General features: G+C 45.4%; 1 protein-coding gene across 4 annotated transcripts in view; it reads right to left on the bottom strand.

Moving 5' to 3' along the window:
- LOC147663126 (epidermal growth factor receptor substrate 15-like 1) overlaps nt 1–18,883 on the bottom strand; it is a 326,980-nt gene that overhangs the window by 247,390 nt on the left and 60,707 nt on the right. For all 4 annotated transcript variants that reach the window (XM_086950659.1, XM_086950660.1, XM_086950657.1 and 1 more), the window contains exon 3: nt 12,227–12,316. In XM_086950659.1, the coding sequence (XP_086806785.1) occupies nt 12,227–12,316 (90 nt within the window). The remainder of the gene's footprint in view (nt 1–12,226; nt 12,317–18,883) is intronic.

Raw genomic sequence — 18,883 nt, 5'->3', positions numbered from 1 at the left:
GACCTGCTTGATTGGGCTTGCAACATTATCGTCTTGTATCATTCTTTGTACGTGGATGACCGCTTTTTGTTCAGTTATCATATGATTTCCCTTTTTCTTTCTCGTTTTGTTAAAAAAGCAAAAATGTACCATCGTAATGAGTCATTCAGATAGTTTGCAATCCCACTGTGATATACTCAATTCTCGTTTGTTTAACCGAACAGTGCCTCTCTATATTTGCATTGTCACATTTGTATGTAATGATTGGATTGCTTTCCTGTGCAATAAACAGATTTACAAAAAAAAAAAATGTCTGGTGAATGGTTAACCATTTGTTTACATGGCTAACTCTGACATGGAGGTACTACAGCACAGAGTATTTAAACATGCTTCTGCTTAAGGAATACATTTATCTAATAAAATATGGGTCATAGATCTATGCTGAAGAACCCTGAACAATGTGTCATGGGGATCATAGCAACCCAACAACAGTATGCGACCAGCCCGGGAAGCTCTGATCCAGTTTATGGTTAGTCAGCAAGTGGAAGTGTGAAGGTTTTTTAATCCTGAGAGGGATAAATGGTTTGCTTAGTAATACTTGAGGGTTCTAATCTGCACTGGTCCCCGGGATACACCCACATTTTCCTGGCATTAAGGGGATCATAGATGATGCGGATTCACTCCGGTATGTTGCTATTCAACGAGGTATCATTTTACAAAAGTGTGCCTGTTAGCAGGATTTTTTTACCTGTATACAAAACTGAACTTCAGCAAATTCCCAAAAGGTTCTTATAATTAGAAAATATTTTTGTTAAACTGTGAAAAGCCATCTTACTTTTCTGCAGAAATGAAATTATTAGATTTACATTTCTGATTGAATATTTGCAACATTTGCAGTACAGTTTGTGAAAATGGAATAAAAAACGAGCCACTGAAGACACTATAATTGGCAAAGAAATGCAATTTTCTAAACATTTAGCACAGTAAAGTTTTAGAAAGTGCAAGAAATTCTGACATTGGCAGTGCTTGGTGTAAAAACCAGCTTGTTAAGATATAAGAAATAAAGATTGAAGGATTGATTTGTTACCAAGTGTGAGAAGTTGGCCTGATATGTAGTGTTTCCAATTCTGGAACCACTTGGTATCAGTCCAAACAAACCCCAAAGATGTCTGGTTGTAAGTCAACCTTGTTAGACAAGCTATCCTAGTGGTAGCATGGACTAAGCAGCCTTAAAGGCTTAACTTAAGAGGTCGTGTTAAGCGAGCTGTTTTACCACATACAATCCTGTAATCAAATGAAAGGACACCACACAAGTATATATTATAAAAATATATGTATTTATTTCTAAATTACTCCCCAGTACTCTTTATGAGGAAAGGGGCACAAGCGTTAAATCAAAAGCACAGTATAACATACAAAGTTGCACAATTTTGGATAAGGGCCGGTGGCCACTTAAACCATATACTAAAAAAAGTGGTATAAGAGATACCAATCGAACAGTGGTTAGGCCTAGGGCCTAGAGATTCGCTGGGAGCAGTCAGGACTAGCAATGCTGAAGTCGGGAGTAGCCCACGGAACTCGGGTGCAGCACGGAAAGTGCGGCTTGCACCAATGCAATGTCAATGGTGCGTAAAAGTTACACAAAGTGAGTTAAAAGATACTTCCGCTGAACCTAGAGGAACAAAACTTTAGACACAGACCCTAGAGGTGTGTACCAGTGTGGGAACACCGGCGTTGCAATGTTACCTCACCCACAGGCCGTGGGTGCACAGGGTCGAAGTGGCATCGGGTTTTGACACGCAGGCTCTTGGTGCTTGAAGCTGTTGCAGCTGCAGGCGATGTGAAGCAGAAGTGTCCGGTGCGATCCAAGGGTGGATCGAAGTAGAAAAGTACCTGAAAGCAGAGGGGACGGAGTCTGGGTCACTCAGCAGTGACCAGGGTGGAACCAGGACGGAACCAGGCAATGTCGGGCGCAATCAGGTGGTTGTCGATAGGCTTCTCTCCGCTGTCACGTGGGCTCTGGGGCATCTGCGACGTCCAGGAGCGGGTCACGATCTGTCCCACGTAGGCTCTCGCCGTCAGCACTGTCGGCTTCAAGATTGCAGCAAACAGCACTTGGCAAAAGCAATCCACGCGGAACCGGGAGATTGCTTATCACTCGAACCAGGAGGGTCAGAGTGGGGGCTCCTTTTCACAGGAGCTGGTGCAGATCTGGAGCAACCAGAAAAGCAAGTTGTATTTCAGTTTTCGTCGGCACAGGGGCCACAAGCCAGCTGGCAAGTGACCGGGCCAACGCGTCGAGCCGCCACAAGCAGAAGGGCCCCACGCAGCACTCGTCGAGTGTGGAGGGGGTAGCTTTGGTGCAAGTGTAGCTCGGGGTGGGGGCTTCTCAAACCCCGGTGCACAGCTTCGAGGATCACTCGTGGGCTGCACGGTCAGCGTCTCGTGGCCTTTTCAAGATGGCGTGCCCCACGCTTCCGGTCGCCTCCACTGGTCTCAGCTCTGCAGGGACTGTGGATCGGGCTGGGAGAAGGCAGGCAAGCTTGATCTCGTCGATCTCTGTCGCTCGAGTTCCGGCGGGAACTGCGACAAAGCAAGGGTCGAGGGCTGGATGGTGCCTGTTTGCACAGGGTGGTCACTCCTTGACCACAAGGGAGATTCTTCCGTCTTCTATGTTGAGTAGAAAGTCGAAGGGTCCAGAATTAGTTTCTTATGTTTCTTCAGGATGATCTGAGTTGCATTGGCACTGCTCCCACTCTTATTCGAATCTGGTGGGCTGGACATCCTGCTAGGTCCCCTCCTATGGGTGGGACCCAGGAAGGGGGTGGTTACACCCCTTTCCTTTGATCCAGGCCGCGCTGGGACAGGGGCTGGGAGGCCCCAGAACCGGTTTGGCCGGATTATGCAAGGGGCAGCCTTGTGCTCCCCAGGCAGTGTCTGGTTTCTTTGAAACCTCCCTACTACAATCCACTATCTCCTGTCTGGGGTGGTTTAACACTGCCCTGCGACAGGAAACCCTTTGTCCAGGCCACCATTTGCTGAGTTTCGGTCAGCAGCAGGAGGCCAGACCCGTGTCTGTGGCAGGGGCATCCATTTTGTGGATCTGAGGCTCATTTTAAATCAACCGCGTTTCAGTAAAGTAACATGTCTTATCCCTCTAGAAGGGTGGAATGCTACCCCCGTCGCCAGAACTGGCGAGGGGGTAGTATTCCAATTCGTATGACACCTTACACGACATGTTTTGATAAAGCCAAACCAAAGTTGCTATATAACCGCGAGGATTATAAGGCGCTTAAGAGTATATGGTATGGCATTATCCCGGATCAGCTTAGGGAGTTGTTCCCGACAGCTGCAGACAGGCTCAGCTCATGCCAGAGCTCCATCTCACATAAAACCATGCACTCTGCCCCCAGGATTGATGAGGCCTTCCATAGGAGTGGCTTACAGGCTATATATGTGTCCAGATATAGGTTTAGATATAGGTATACTATATCTAAGCAAGGGGTGATTACACCCACTTGCCCCAGCTGAGTGATCAGCCAGTTGTGTCAATTTAAGAACCAGCCAGGGGTGGCAAAAGCTATGCTTCAGCCCCTGGTAGGCCTTGGTGGCACCTATGCCCTGAGCACCTATAGTGCATAGTACAGGGGTTGACAAGGAGTCCATTTCCAATTGTGGTATGTACCTATAGCACATGAATTATAAATTTAGAGAGAGAACAGCAGGCTGGGGGTCTGATTAGCAGGCCCACAGCCTCAGTAAGTCGAAAACCAGTGAAGCAAAAAGCAAAAATTGGGGTGACCATAGGATAGCAGACCCTACTCTCCTACACAACCCCCCCCCCCCCCAAACGCAGGGACATTAAACTTAACCTTGACCAGATAAGTCTTCATGTTCTAAGTGGAAGTACCTGGAGAGACCATCTGCATTACCATGGTCAGTCCCTGGGCGGTGCTCCACTGTAAAGTCCATCCCCTGTAGGGAAATGGACCACCTGAGCAGTTTGGGATTTTCACCCTTCATCTGATTTAGCCACAAGAGGGGCTTATGGTCTGTCTGAATTAGGAAGTGAGTACCAAACAAGTATGGCCTTAACTTCTTCAGAGCCCAAACCACAGCAAAGGCCTCCCTCTCAATAGCCGACCAACGTTTCTCCCTGGGGGTCAGCCTTCTGCTAATAAAAGCAATCGGCTGGTCTTGACCATCTTGATTAAGTTGTGAAAGCACAGCTCCCACCCCCAACTCAGAAGCATCTGTCTGTACAATGAACTGTTTGGAGTAGTCAGGACTCTTCAGGATAGGTGCAGAGCACATGGCCTTCTTCAGGTCATCAAATGCCTTTTGACAGCTAACTGTCCACTGAACCTTTTTGGGCATCTTCTTGGATGTCAAGTCATTCAATGGTGTCACAATGGACCCATAGTTCTTTACAAATTTTCTGTAATACCCAGTCAGGCCCAAGAAGGCTCTGACTTGTGTCTGGGTAGTTGGAGGAGCCCAGTCCTGTATGGTCTGGATCTTGCTCTCCAGTGGTTGAACTTGACCCCCACCTACTAGGTGGCCCAAGTACACAACCTTGCTCTGCCCTATCTGGCACTTAGTAGCCTTGATAGTCAGGCCTGCCTTTTGCAGGGCCTCCAGAACCTTCTTCAGGTGGATCAGGTGATCCTCCCAGGTGGAGCTAAAGACAGCAATATCATCTAGATATGCTGCACAAAAGTCATCCAACCCAGCAAGGACTTGATTCACCAACCTTTGGAAGGTGGCAGGTGCATTCTTCAAACCAAAGGGCATTCGACAAATTGATAATGTCCACTAGGGGTAGAGAATGCTGTTTTGGCTTTTGACTCTTCAGCTAGTCTGATTTGCCAGTAGCCAGCTGTCAAATCAAATGTGCTCAGAAACTTGGCAGAAGCCAATTTATCAATGAGCTCATCTGCTCTTGGAATGGGATGAGCATCTGTCCTAGTGACAGCATTGAGACCTCTGTAGTCCACACAAAACCTCATTTCTCTCTTCCCATCTTTGGTATGAGGTTTTGGCACAAGGACCACTGGGCTAGCCCATGGGCTCTCTGATGGCTCAATCACTCCAAGCTCCAACATCTTTTGCACCTCAGCCTTTATACAATCCCTGACATGGTCAGGTTGCCTGTAGATCTTATTCTTCACAGGCAGACTGTCACCAGTGTCCACCTCATGGGTGCACCAGTTAGTCTGGCTGGGTGTGAGTGAAAACATATGTCTGTGGGCCTGCAACACCTGTCTGCAGTCCACCTGTTGCTGCTCAGTGAGGCTGCCTGCCAAGGCTACTCCATCAACTGAACCATCATCAGGGTTCTGGGAAAGCAGGTCTGGGAGAGGGTCACTCTCTTCCTCCTGATCCCCATCTGTGGCCATGAGGAGACTCATGTCCTCCCTGTCAACAAATGCTTTCAAACGGTTTACATGGAGCACCCTGTGGGGGCTCCTAGGGGTACCAAAGTCAACCACATAGGTGACTTCTCCCTTTCTCTCAATGATAGGGTAGGGTCCAGTCCATTGGTCCTGGAGAGCTGCTGGGCCCACTGGGTCCAACACCCACACCTTCTGCCCTGGCTGGAACTCAACCAGAACAGCCTTTTGGTCATGCCAAGCTTTCTGTAATTCTTGACTGGCCTCAAGGTTTTTGGATGCTCTCTCCATGTATTCAGCCATCCTGGAGCGGAGACCAAGTACATAGTCCACAATGTCTAGTTTAGGCTTTTTGAGAGGTAACTCCCATCCTTCCTTCACCAAACTCAATGGACCCCTTACAGGGTGGCCAAACAAAAGTTCAAAAGGGCTGTAGCCAACCCCCTTCTGTGGGACCTCTCTGTAAGCAAAGAGCAAGCAGGGTAAAAGGATGTCCCATTTCCGCCTAAGCTTCTCTGGTAAACCTTTTATCATTCCCTTTAGGGTCTTGTTGAACCTTTCAACAAGCCCATTGCACTGTGGATGGTAGGGTGTGGTAAACTTATAGTTTACTCCACACTCTTTCCACATTGCTTTCAAGTATCCAGACATAAAGTTGGTACCTCTGTCTGAAAGAACCTCCTTTGGAAAGCCCACTCTTGAGAAAACTGCAATGAGGGCTTTTGCCACCACAGGAGCTGTGGTGGTCCTCAGGGGAATTGCCTCTGGGTACCTGGTGGCATGATCCACTACCACCAGTATAAATCTGTGCCCAGATGCTGTTGGAGGATCCATGGGACCCACAATGTCTATTCCAACTCTTTCAAAGGGTACCCCCACCACAGGTAGTGGTATCAGGGGGGCCTTTGTTGTGCCACCTGACTTACCACTGGCTTGGCAAGTGACACAGGAGCGACAAAACTCCTTGACATTTTCTGACATGTGAGGCCAGTGAAAGTGTGGAACAAGCCTGTCCCAAGTCTTATTCTGGCCTAGGTGTCCTGCAAGGGGAATATCATGGGCCAAGGTAAGAAGGAAACCCCTAAACTTCAAAGGTATAACCAACCTCCTGGTTGTGCCAGGCTTGGGGTCTCTAGCCTCTGAATAAAGGAGTCCTTCATCCCAATACACTCTATGGGTACCTTGAGCATTCCCTGCAGCCTCAGCAGCAGCTTGCTGTCTGAGGGGTTCAAGTGAAGGGCATCTAATTGGGCCTGCCCCAGGTCTGCCCTTGAGGGTCCCCCTGTCCCCAGAAACTCAACCTGGTCAGGTTCAAGCTCCTCTGAGACAGTCTCCTCTTGGACTGCAGAATCAGTTTCCTGTGAAACTTGATCCTCAACCTGGGGCAAGTGGGAAGGCACAGCCTTAACCCTCTTGCTCCTTCTCTTGGGTTGTGGTTGGTCTATTGTTTCAAGATCCACCACTGGTTCAGGAAGGCACTTCTTAGCCTGAGACCTTGTCACTGCAAGGACATGAGCTGAAATCCCTAGCATTTCTGCATGAGTCCTGTACTCCACTTCTGACCAAACTGAGCTTTCAAGATCATTGCCTAACAGACAGTCTACTGGGAGGTCCGCACTCACAACAACTTTCTTTAGGCCATCAACCCCTCCCCAGGAGAAGTTCACAACAGCCACACTATGTGAAGTAGTGGAGTTGCTTGCATTGGTCACTAGGTAACTTTCACCTAGTACAATCTGACCAGGGTCCACAAAGTCAGGTGTCACCATAGTGACACTGGCACAAGTGTCCCTGTAGGCCTGAGCCAGTTTCTCATTGATTAAGGGAGTCTGCCTATATTTGCCCAGGTTACTGGGGCTTACTGCAGTGGTCAAAGATAAGTCCACATCATATAGGAGAACTGCCTGTGTGGGGATTCTGACTAGGCCAGATTCCACCTCAGTACCCAGGGTCAACCCTACTAAACCCTTTGGCTGTGTACCACCACTGCTAACTGTACTAGGGGGTGCAGGTGCTTTAGGAGCTGCAGTGGTGGGGACTGGATTGTTCTTAGTGCATTCACTGCCCCAGTGTGAAACTGATTTGCAGGTATTACACCAAGGTTTCTTTGGGCCATCATTCTTCTTTTTCTTGTTTTCGTTTTGGGAACCCCCCTCCTTATTGCTAGTTTGGGGGCCTGAAGACTTCTGGTCCTTTTCTTTATCTTTCTGATTCCCACCCTTCTGGTCTGTTTTCTTCTGGTCACCTTGGTTCTGGTTTTTCTGCTTAATCCTTGTTCTGACCCATTTGTCTGCCTTCTTTCCCAATTCTTGGGGAGAGGTCAAATCAGAGTCAACAAGGTATTGATGCAACAGCTGGTTCTGACAGTTATTAAGGATCTGCTCTCTCATCATAAGATTGTACAATCCTGTATAGTCTGAAACTTTACTTCCCTGCAGCCAACCCTCCAGAGCCTTAGTGGCACAATCAACAAAATCAGTCCAGTCCCGAGTCCGTGCTTTTTGGGTGTCTCTGAACAACAACCTGTATTGCTCAGTGGTTAGGCCAAACCCTTCAATAAGAGCACTCTTCAGAACAGAGTAGTTTTTGGCATCCTCAGGTCTAACAGTGAGGAGCCTGTCCCTCCCTTTCTCAGAAAAGGAGTACCATAAAATTGCTGCCCACTGATCCTCAGGGACCTGCTGTACCATGCAGGCCCTCTCAAGAGCAGTCATCCATTTGTGGATGTCATCCCCTTCCTTGTAGGGGGGCACAATTTTTGTCAGGTTTCTATTGTCATAGGCCCTGTCTTTTTCTTTAGGAACTTTGCTGCCACCAGTGGCATCTAAGCCACTCAATTTCTGCTCCCTTGCCAAGGTAAGTTTAGCTTGAGCCAAGGTAAGCTTAGCTTGAGCCAGGGCTACCTCCTCCCTCTCTATCTGGAGTTGGACAGCCCTCATTCTGGCCCTATGCTCTTTCCTCTGGGAGGGAGTCATCCCTCTCTGAGATTCTCTTGAGGCACTAGAAAGATGAGAATCCCCTGATTGAGATCTCACCCTCCTGTTACCTGGGAGAATTTGGTTATGAGATCTGGAGTGGTGCTGGCCCTCTCCATTCTCATGTAGGTCTAGGTTGGCCTGGTTAAGCCTGGCAACCTGTACCTGGTTTCCCCTCTGATCCTGATCTTCAGGCTCTTCTACATCTGAGCCTTCCTCTTCCTCTTCCTCCTCCTCTTCTTCATCATCTGGAAGATCCTCATTCTCAGGGGAGTTTATCCCTTCACCTGATTCTAAGGGAGCCTGACTCACCTTATCTAAGTCATCCTTTTCTAGGAGAGCTATTAGGGAAGGAATGGTAGGGCCTCTGCCCTTTTTTAGCCCCCTGGCTGTGCACAAGGCACTCAGGTCTTTGTGGCTAAGGTTGTCATATCTGGATGTTGCCCCTATAGGGTCAACTGTTACAGGAGCAGAGCCTGAGGCTCTACCTGTATCAGACATGACTGCTAGTGAGGTGTAAGTGATGCACTTACCTACACTGAGTGTTTTCCTACTGTACCTTGCTAGTGAGTTGTAGCCAGGGTGTGCTAATCCCTTTAATCTACAACTACTAAGTTCAGTAGAACTTAATATGCTAAGCTTTTGATTTATATGTACCTAAGGTACTTGATGTGATCTTTCAATTTGATGTAAAGATTGCAATGGTAAAACAAACAGCAAGCTCAAATCCGCACCGCTGCACACCAATGTGAGAAGTTGGCCTGATCTGTAGTGTTTCCAATTCTGGAACCACTTGGTATCAGTCCAAACAAACCCCAAAGATGTCTGGTTGTAAGTCAACCTTGTTAGACAAGCTATCCTAGTGGTAGCATGGACTAAGCAGCCTTAAAGGCTTAACTTAAGAGGTCGTGTTAAGCGAGCTGTTTTACCGCATACAATCCTGTAATCAAATGAAAGGACACCACACAAGTATATATTATAAAAATATATGTATTTATTTCTAAATTACTCCCCAGTACTCTTTATGAGGAAAGGGGCACAAGCGTTAAATCAAAAGCACAGTATAACATACAAAGTTGCACAATTTTGGATAAGGGCCGGTGGCCACTTAAACCATATACTAAAAAAAGTGGTATAAGAGATACCAATCGAACAGTGGTTAGGCCTAGGGCCTAGAGATTCGCTGGGAGCAGTCAGGACTAGCAATGCTGAAGTCGGGAGTAGCCCACGGAACTCGGGTGCAGCACGGAAAGTGCGGCTTGCACCAATGCAATGTCAATGGTGCGTAAAAGTTACACAAAGTGAGTTAAAAGATACTTCCGCTGAACATAGAGGAACAAAACTTTAGACACAGACCCTAGAGGTGTGTACCAGTGTGGGAACACCGGCGTTGCAATGTTACCTCACCCACAGGCCGTGGGTGCACAGGGTCGAAGTGGCGTCGGGTTTTGACACGCAGGCTCTTGGTGCTTGAAGCTGTTGCAGCTGCAGGCGATGTGAAGCAGAAGTGTCCGGTGCGATCCAAGGGTGGATCGAAGTAGAAAAGTACCTGAAAGCAGAGGGGACAGAGTCTGGGTCACTCAGCAGTGACCAGGGTGGAACCAGGACGGAACCAGGCAATGTCGGGCGCAATCAGGTGGTTGTCGATAGGCTTCTCTCCGCTGTCACGTGGGCTCTGGGGCATCTGCGACGTCCAGGAGCGGGTCACGATCTGTCCCACGTAGGCTCTCGCCGTCAGCACCGTCGGCTTCAAGATTGCAGCAAACAGCACTTGGCAAAAGCAATCCACGCGGAACCGGGAGATTGCTTATCACTCGAACCAGGAGGGTCAGAGTGGGGGCTCCTTTTCACAGGAGCTGGTGCAGATCTGGAGCAACCAGAAAAGCAAGTTGTATTTCAGTTTTCGTCGGCACAGGGGCCACAAGCCAGCTGGCAAGTGACCGGGCCAACGCGTCGAGCCGCCACAAGCAGAAGGGCCCCACGCAGCACTCGTCGAGTGTGGAGGGGGTAGCTTTGGTGCAAGTGTAGCTCGGGGTGGGGGCTTCTCAAACCCCGGTGCACAGCTTCGAGGATCACTCGTGGGCTGCACGGTCAGCGTCTCGTGGCCTTTTCAAGATGGCGTGCCCCACGCTTCCGGTCGCCTCCACTGGTCTCAGCTCTGCAGGGACTGTGGATCGGGCTGGGAGAAGGCAGGCAAGCTTGATCTCGTCGATCTCTGTCGCTCGAGTTCCGGCGGGAACTGCGACAAAGCAAGGGTCGACGGCTGGATGGTGCCTGTTTGCACAGTGTGGTCACTCCTTGACCACAAGGGAGATTCTTCCGTCTTCTATGTTGAGTAGAAAGTCGAAGGGTCCAGAATTCGTTTCTTATGTTTCTTCAGGATGATCTGAGTTGCATTGGCACTGCTCCCACTCTTATTCGAATCTGGTGGGCTGGACATCCTGCTAGGTCCCCTCCTATGGGTGGGACCCAGGAAGGGGGTGGTTACACCCCTTTCCTTTGATCCAGGCCGCGCTGGGACAGGGGCTGGGAGGCCCCAGAACCGGTTTGGCCGGATTATGCAAGGGGCAGCCTTGTGCTCCCCAGGCAGTGTCTGGTTTCTTTGAAACCTCCCTACTACAATCCACTATCTCCTGTCTGGGGTGGTTTAACACCGCCCTGCGACAGGAAACCCTTTGTCCAGGCCACCATTTGCTGAGTTTCGGTCAGCAGCAGGAGGCCAGACCCGTGTCTGTGGCAGGGGCATCCATTTTGTGGATCTGAGGCTCATTTTAAATCAACCGCGTTTCAGTAAAGTAACATGTCTTATCCCTCTAGAAGGGTGGAATGCTACCCCCGTCGCCAGAACTGGCGAGGGGGTAGTATTCCAATTCGTATGACACCTTACACGACATGTTTTGATAAAGCCAAACCAAAGTTGCTATATAACCGCGAGGATTATAAGGCGCTTAAGAGTATATGGTATGGCATTATCCCGTATCAGCTTAGGGAGTTGTTCCCGACAGCTGCAGACAGGCTCAGCTCATGCCAGAGCTCCATCTCACATAAAACCACGCACTCTGCCCCCAGGATTGATGAGGCCTTCCATAGGAGTGGCTTACAGGCTATATATGTGTCCAGATATAGGTTTAGATATAGGTATACTATATCTAAGCAAGGGGTGATTACACCCACTTGCCCCAGCTGAGTGATCAGCCAGTTGTGTCAATCTAAGAACCAGCCAGGGGTGGCAAAAGCTATGCTTCAGCCCCTGGTAGGCCTTGGTGGCACCTATGCCCTGAGCACCTATAGTGCATAGTACAGGGGTTGACAAGGAGTCCATTTCCAATTGTGGTATGTACCTATAGCACATGTATTATAAATTTAGAGAGAGAACAGCAGGCTGGGGGTCTGATTAGCAGGCCCACAGCCTCAGTAAGTCGAAAACCAGTGAAGCAAAAAGCAAAAATTGGGGTGACCATAGGATAGCAGACCCTACTCTCCTACACCAAGAAGAAGTAGGAATAATAATAACCCACCTGCAATCTGTGATGATCCTACCTAACAGCAATATGTGGAAGTCAGTGATATTTATCCTTTGCCTTCTTTCCTCTCTAAATTGTTCTCTACTTCTTACCCCTCACTTGTTAGACAGAGTGATATGCTGAAGACAACACATTCAGCAAAGTCCAGATTGGAAATCGGGTTTCCTGCCTACAGAGATGACCATTTAACCACAATAACACACCTCCTACCATATCAATAGTGATTACACAATATCATATATGGAGGAGGTATTTATGTGATACTGGGTTTTTAACAATCATATAAGGTAATAAGGAAAATGCTTAAACCAGGATTGACTACTCCACGACCAGTAGGCAACTTTATTAACAGTACCTTTCCCAATATAACGTCGGAGAGGCCAGACCTTTTCAGAAACAGCGCTGCTTCGCCGGGGCCCACCTTTCCAGTATGAGTTGGATCCACCTGTGAACAAAAAACAAATCAATGCAAGATTACACAAAACAAAAGAGAAACAAATGGCTAACATTCAAAAGGAAAGCAACCTTGAGACAGAAACACAACCCTGCTTGAAACCAGTCAGCCCTCCGAAATGTAATGATACATTCCATTTGCGTCTGCAGAAACAGAGTCTTGCTTCACGGCACAAACTTTAGGATGAAAAGAATCTTTGATGTAGGATTCACAATGCAACATGGTAAAGTACAACCCTACATCATTAAATAAAGTTGCAAAGAGGAACACAGCAATTCAGAAATGTCTATAAAACAATTTATAGGGGAATATATCCCTATACGGAAGTATATGAATCTACAGACAGGAAAATAATCCCAAATGAAGACACAAAACCCCATATAGAAGAAACCCCACATGGAGGAACAAAATTGTACACAGCTGAACCAAACCCCAAGATGAACCTGACTCAATCGGTACCCAACATAGAGTAAGATTCCCATGTGGGAGTACGCAACTCAACATGGAGGAACATAACTCCACAGAGAGTTACACAATCATCTAGGGAAGAACAAAAGCCCCAATGGAGGTACACAATCCTGCATGGATTGATATAAACCCAAACAGAGGTACGTAATCCTGTATGGAGAAATATAATCCCATATGGAGGCATATCCATCATGGCGATACCCAATCCAGCATTAAGGAATTAAGCCTCGTATGGAGATGTGCACTCCTACACAACAGACTATAACCCTGTATGGAGATACCTAATAATACAAGGAGGAAAATAACCCTACATACATGTACGCAATACCACACTGAGGAACATAGCCTCACATGAAGGTATGTAATCCAACAATGTAGACCATAACCACACTCCTAAATATAGTAATAAAAACACACCTAGACATACGCAATCCTACACAAGCAAATGTAACCCAAACAAAAAAGGAGGAACCCAATCCTACATGGAGGAACATAACCCCACAAGGAGGTACGCAATCCACAGAGTAAACTAACTCCACAAGCGGTACACACATTTGTACAGAGGAAAACAAGCATGAAGGAGATGATGTGATGCTACAGAAGTTAAAATATCTGTATTAGGCAATGTAAAACAGCCCAAGAAACCACAACTCTGCGTATCAAATAAAGGTAACATTCACAATACAGAGGGATATTCCTTGTAGACATTCTTAAATAACATTCCAGCTTTTCTACTGTCAATATCTGTTGGGGTCAAACTAAGTCAAGAAGAAATGTATATATATGTATGTGTGTGTATATTATATATCCCAAAAGCAGAAACGACAATTGGCACGCCAACGAAAGCAACCTGTTTTTTCACCGGTTGAGCGCCAACTGGAAGTGTCGGAGGGCACCACCAGCGACGGGAGACTCCCGGGTAAGTGGAAAACCCAGACTAAATGCGTATTGTGTGCCTATTTGCTGCAGCGAGTGTAAAACAGCATACGTCTTTGAACAATTAAAGCGTACCGCTGTCTCTGTTTCCGAGTCAGAAACAAAACATCACTTACTTCAAGTTGAATTGTTTTTCTGAAGTGGGAAGGAACAAACATGTTCAGCAACGAATAAACCTAGCAACATCCCCACATAACAAACACGTGTCACGCAACTATCTAACGTCACAATTGAATTTGGTAATCTAAACAACATATTCTAAACCAACACCTCTTCTCAAAATGGAACAAAGAACAGCAAAACGCCTTGAAAAAGCTGAAAACATGTTCTCTAAAAATGCGACTGGATCCAACCCATCAGCTGCGAAAAACGTGACAAATACAAACGTTAAACCAACCACGAAGCAGCTATTCCAACAACTAGAAAAACTACAGAGAAAAGAAATCTCTAAAAGCTGGGAAATAATAACACTTGACAAATATACTGAACTAGGTTTAGTCCCAAGAGGACTACGCATATTCACCTTACCAAACCATCCGGACACCAGCCCAGAAATGCTGGAAGAGTGGGGACAGAATAACATGGACTGTTCACGCAAAATGATACTCATTATCTTGAAACATGCCAGGAAAGATGTTGACAACTTACATATCAAGATAAAAGAGCTTGAAGATCAAATACAATCGCAAGGTGAAAATGAAGAAACTATGAAAAACCCACGCCAAAACATGGATAAAAACCTAGACAGACATCATAGTGAAATCCAGGAGAGAAAACAGCGTAAATTCAAACGCGATGAAGCTGACTTTGAAAACGGCACCATCTTCACGTTTGCCAAACGCTTTGATATGCTTAAGCAACAACATCAGGTGGGACCATCAAATGTACAATATGATACCACTGTTAGCGAAACCGAGTCAGAAGTGAGGGTGAACAAACCAGAGTGGCATCAAAAAGACTTACTTTTGTAGAGGAGCTTGAAATGCTCCACAAAGATCAACAAACCCCAAAGACAAGGGGAAGAGGACGTGGCAACCCAACAATGAGAGGAGGTGGAAGGGGACAAATGACAAACCCCACCCAAGGAGGAAAACCCGGAGAAGCAAGAAATCAAAGATACCCTCTCCGCAACAGGACAGTCAGAAAATAGAGGAGACATCTAAATCTAACCCCAAACTGATAATCAATCTATCAGACCACAACCTAACAACATCAGAGGAGACCCTACTAAGAAAAAGACTAACCTTTTGCCCTGACAAACATCAGGACCAAGTTGAAACTCGGATCGACATATATAAGTATGTTCGGAAACTTAAATTGAAGAAATTCTTTTCAAAAAATAAACGTGGTGAACAAACCATTCCAGCTACCGAAACTGCTCCAAACAAAGAACCTGAAACCTTTGTAGTAGCGGATGCTAGTAGTCTACAGATTGCTTTTGAATTATCGCATGAAGTCGAACAAACCGAACTAACCAACACTCAAACGCTCTCCCAAATGGGTCATGTGGTAGGAGCACGTCCTAAAACCAATCTCAAAAACAAATCAAAATTCTGTCCTGTCTTACATCCTGGCAACCGCATAGATGTCTTTCATGATCTGGTTGTGGCAGAACTGGAGACAATGAATAATACTACCAACAAAAGAGAAAATGTAACTAAAAAGGAACGTATAGCCTTAAAAAGCCTCCAGTCCAACGCAATAATAGAAATAAAACCAGCAGACAAAGGGGGAAATATCGTGATTCAAAACAAAACAGACTACCTGGAAGAAGCCTATCGCCAGCTAAACAACGAAACCAATTATGAAGTCTTGCAGCACAATCCAACTGCAAACATGACTAACAAATTACACAAATGCATACAAATATGGCAGGAAAATGGCCTAGTAAGCATGGAAGAGAACTTCTTGACAGTTGTACATCCAATAATGCCAACGATTTATTTTCTTCCGAAAATCCATAAGACTCTTGTCAAACCACCAGCGCGTCCAATAATATCCAGCTGTGGCTCACTATGCGAAAATGTATCTTCCTATGTAGACTACTTTTTGGCCCCGATAGTCCCAACACTCAGCTCCTACATCAAAGACACTGGGGATTTCCTCAGAATCATCATGGGGGTTGAGTGGCAACCAGAGTACTGGCTAGCAACCATTGATGTTGATTCGCTTTATACCTCAATCCAACGAGATATAGGATTAATTGCAACTAAATACTTCCTAAGCCAAAGACCCATATCAGAACTTCGTCATACCAACATGGTAATAGACATGATGACTTTCTGTTTGGAAAACAATGTTTTCACCTTTGACAAAAAAATCTATAGACAGACTTGCGGTTGTGCCATGGGAGTTTCCTTCTCTCCAAGCTATGCTAATCTCACCATGGGACGGTGGGAGAAAAACATAGCTTGGAGAGAAGAAAACGAACCATATACCACGGACGTGGTTATATGGCTCAGATTTATAGATGATCTGTTCCTCCTTTGGAAAGGCACGAAACAAAGACTCATGGAGTATATTGAAATCCTGAATAAAAATGAAGTTGGACTACAATTTACATCAAATATCCAAAAAAAGGAAATAGAGTTTCTTGACACGAAAATCTATGTCAAAGATAATAAATTGGAAACAACTGTCTTCAGGAAAACAACGTCAACAAACAGTGTACTACACGGAACCAGCTTTCACCCCACCTCATTGAAAAAAAGCATCCCTTATGGGGAATTTTTACGAATGAAAAGGAACTGCTCAGAAGAGAATGAAATGGAAAACAAGTTTAAAGAAACCAAAGATCGCTTTTCCAAACGTGGATACAAACACGCAGACATAACAAAAGGAGAACAAAAAGCTAGAGCCAAATCAAGAGCAGAAACTCTAATACCAAGGCACAAATCCACAGAAAATAACACGGAAGAAGACCAACCACGACTAATTCTAACCTATTCCAAGGAAAGTTACAAAATCCGACAAATTCTATTAAAATATTGGAATGTGCTCAAAAAAGACACTGAAATAGGTACTTTGATTGGTGACAAACCTCTGGTCTCATATCGCAAAGCTCCTTCTATTCAAGATACGCTAGTAAATAGCCATTTCAGGAAAATAAAAACTCAGAGCTGGCTAGAAAAAAGACAACTGGGCTTTAGCAAATGTGCAACATGCAAAGCGTGTAAAATTGGCCAAAACATCAAAACTTTACTAGATCCCAGGGGAAGAACCTTTGTGATTAAGGATAAGATAACATGTGAGTCGCAATTTGTGGTCTATCAAATACAGTGTTTTTGTGGTAAGAAATATATTGGTTCTACAATCTGTCCACTAAAAAAGAGAATTCTCGAACACACCAGAGCTATCCAGAACAATGACTCAACCTATGCAACAGCTAAACATCTAAAAACTCATCCAGGAAAAACTTGGAAAGATATGAAATATGCTGGAATTGCCATGGTTGGTGAAAATGAAAGAGGAGGTGATCGAGTCACCCGATTGAGAAGGCTTGAATCAAAGCTAATAGTAAGATTCAAAACCAGAAACCCGCGGGGCCTCAACGCCGACGAGGAACTTTATGTACACTTATAATTATGACGAATCGAACATTATCCAGAGACATACCTTTGATAAACGAGTGAATCTTTGTTTCTAAAAATAGACAATGAAATTCAATGCATGTGACAGTTATATAAGAAAAAATGTTTAAATTATCTCTGTACTGTGACTACTGTAGATCAAAGCATGAAACGGCACAATGGAACTCGCAGGCACTCAGCCATTACTCCAAACATGGACACTCAGTCCTTTACTCCCCAAGCAGTGATAATTTGCGCTACTCAACGTGAGCAAAATCAGCCACGTTATCACTAATAGTCCTTCGGACAAATATCATGCGCATTGGTAATCACTCTCTAAATACATTCATAGAGCTCTAATTGTGTCACGTAAATGCCGCGATCCGGTAAATCACAGTGCATTGTTTGGAATAATTCTGATCCAAAAACTACTGAGCCCACAATGCATCTTAACAGCCAGGTGGTGTCTACAGTTACTTAAGGTAAACAGTAATGATGGACAATTGTTTGTTACCGTGATCAGGGACAGCTTCATGTCCGAAACGCGTAGGTGGGGAACCTACAGAAAATAAACCAGTAATTCAACTAATGAAGTAGTGTGCGGCGTTTTTCTCCTTTGAGAAGTTTTTGCTGAAAACAATTACTGTGAGGGTGTCCTGAACCTTGCCGCCAGCACCAGCTACTGTTGCTCCTCTCATCTTGGGACATTTGCTCGTTGATATATATATATATACACACACACACACATATATATATATATACACACACATATATATACACACACACATATATATACACACACAAACATATATATACACACACAAACATATATATATATATATATATATATACACACACACATATATATAAATATATACATACACAAACATATATATATACACACACAAAAATATACACAAGTAAATATTTAAAAAATGTAGTGAAGAAAACACTCTTCAGTGAAACTTATTTAAAAGAATCAAAAATCCAAGAATTAACTGTTGAGTTGATGGCACCAAAGAAGACGGTCACGCATGAGAAGAATGTCTATCCCTTGTAGCCAAAGTCTGCCTTTGTTGGAAAAAAACTCTCTTAATAACCCATCTGCCACAAAACACTCAAGATCTGGCAAATGTGTGCAGACCAGAAATCTCCTTCTTGAAAGCAGATCCCATCAGATGCTGCTGCAAGACTAATGCACACTTAATCACGCTACCACTCTCCCTACGAGCTCCGACGAGGAATCTTCAGGGAATAAAGTGCCTTTTAGGCACCTTTTTACAATCAAGACGCCTGCTTCCCATACCAGTATAAGCCGCATTCACGAGCACACTGATGCTGTGGAGTTTGAATGCACTTTAGAAACAGATCCTCTGCATGGCGGAATTTGCAGTGTATGCACAAGAATGGGTGACTCTGCAAGTAGTATTTCCATTACAAACAAAATGGCTGGGCACACTGATTCTTAAACACAAGTGTAGATGCTCACTTGGAACAAGAATGTTGTTGATAATACTCAAATCCTGCCCAAGCGAGACTCATTCAAAGACCATCACTTTGTCAAACGAAAGGTTTAAGTGATTGC

This window comes from Lissotriton vulgaris, unplaced genomic scaffold, assembly GCF_964263255.1.
Source record: "Lissotriton vulgaris unplaced genomic scaffold, aLisVul1.2 SCAFFOLD_1556, whole genome shotgun sequence".
NCBI lineage: Eukaryota > Metazoa > Chordata > Amphibia > Caudata > Salamandridae > Lissotriton > Lissotriton vulgaris.
Note: the sequence above shows the minus strand (reverse complement) of the source record. Positions and strands in the feature narration are given on the sequence as shown.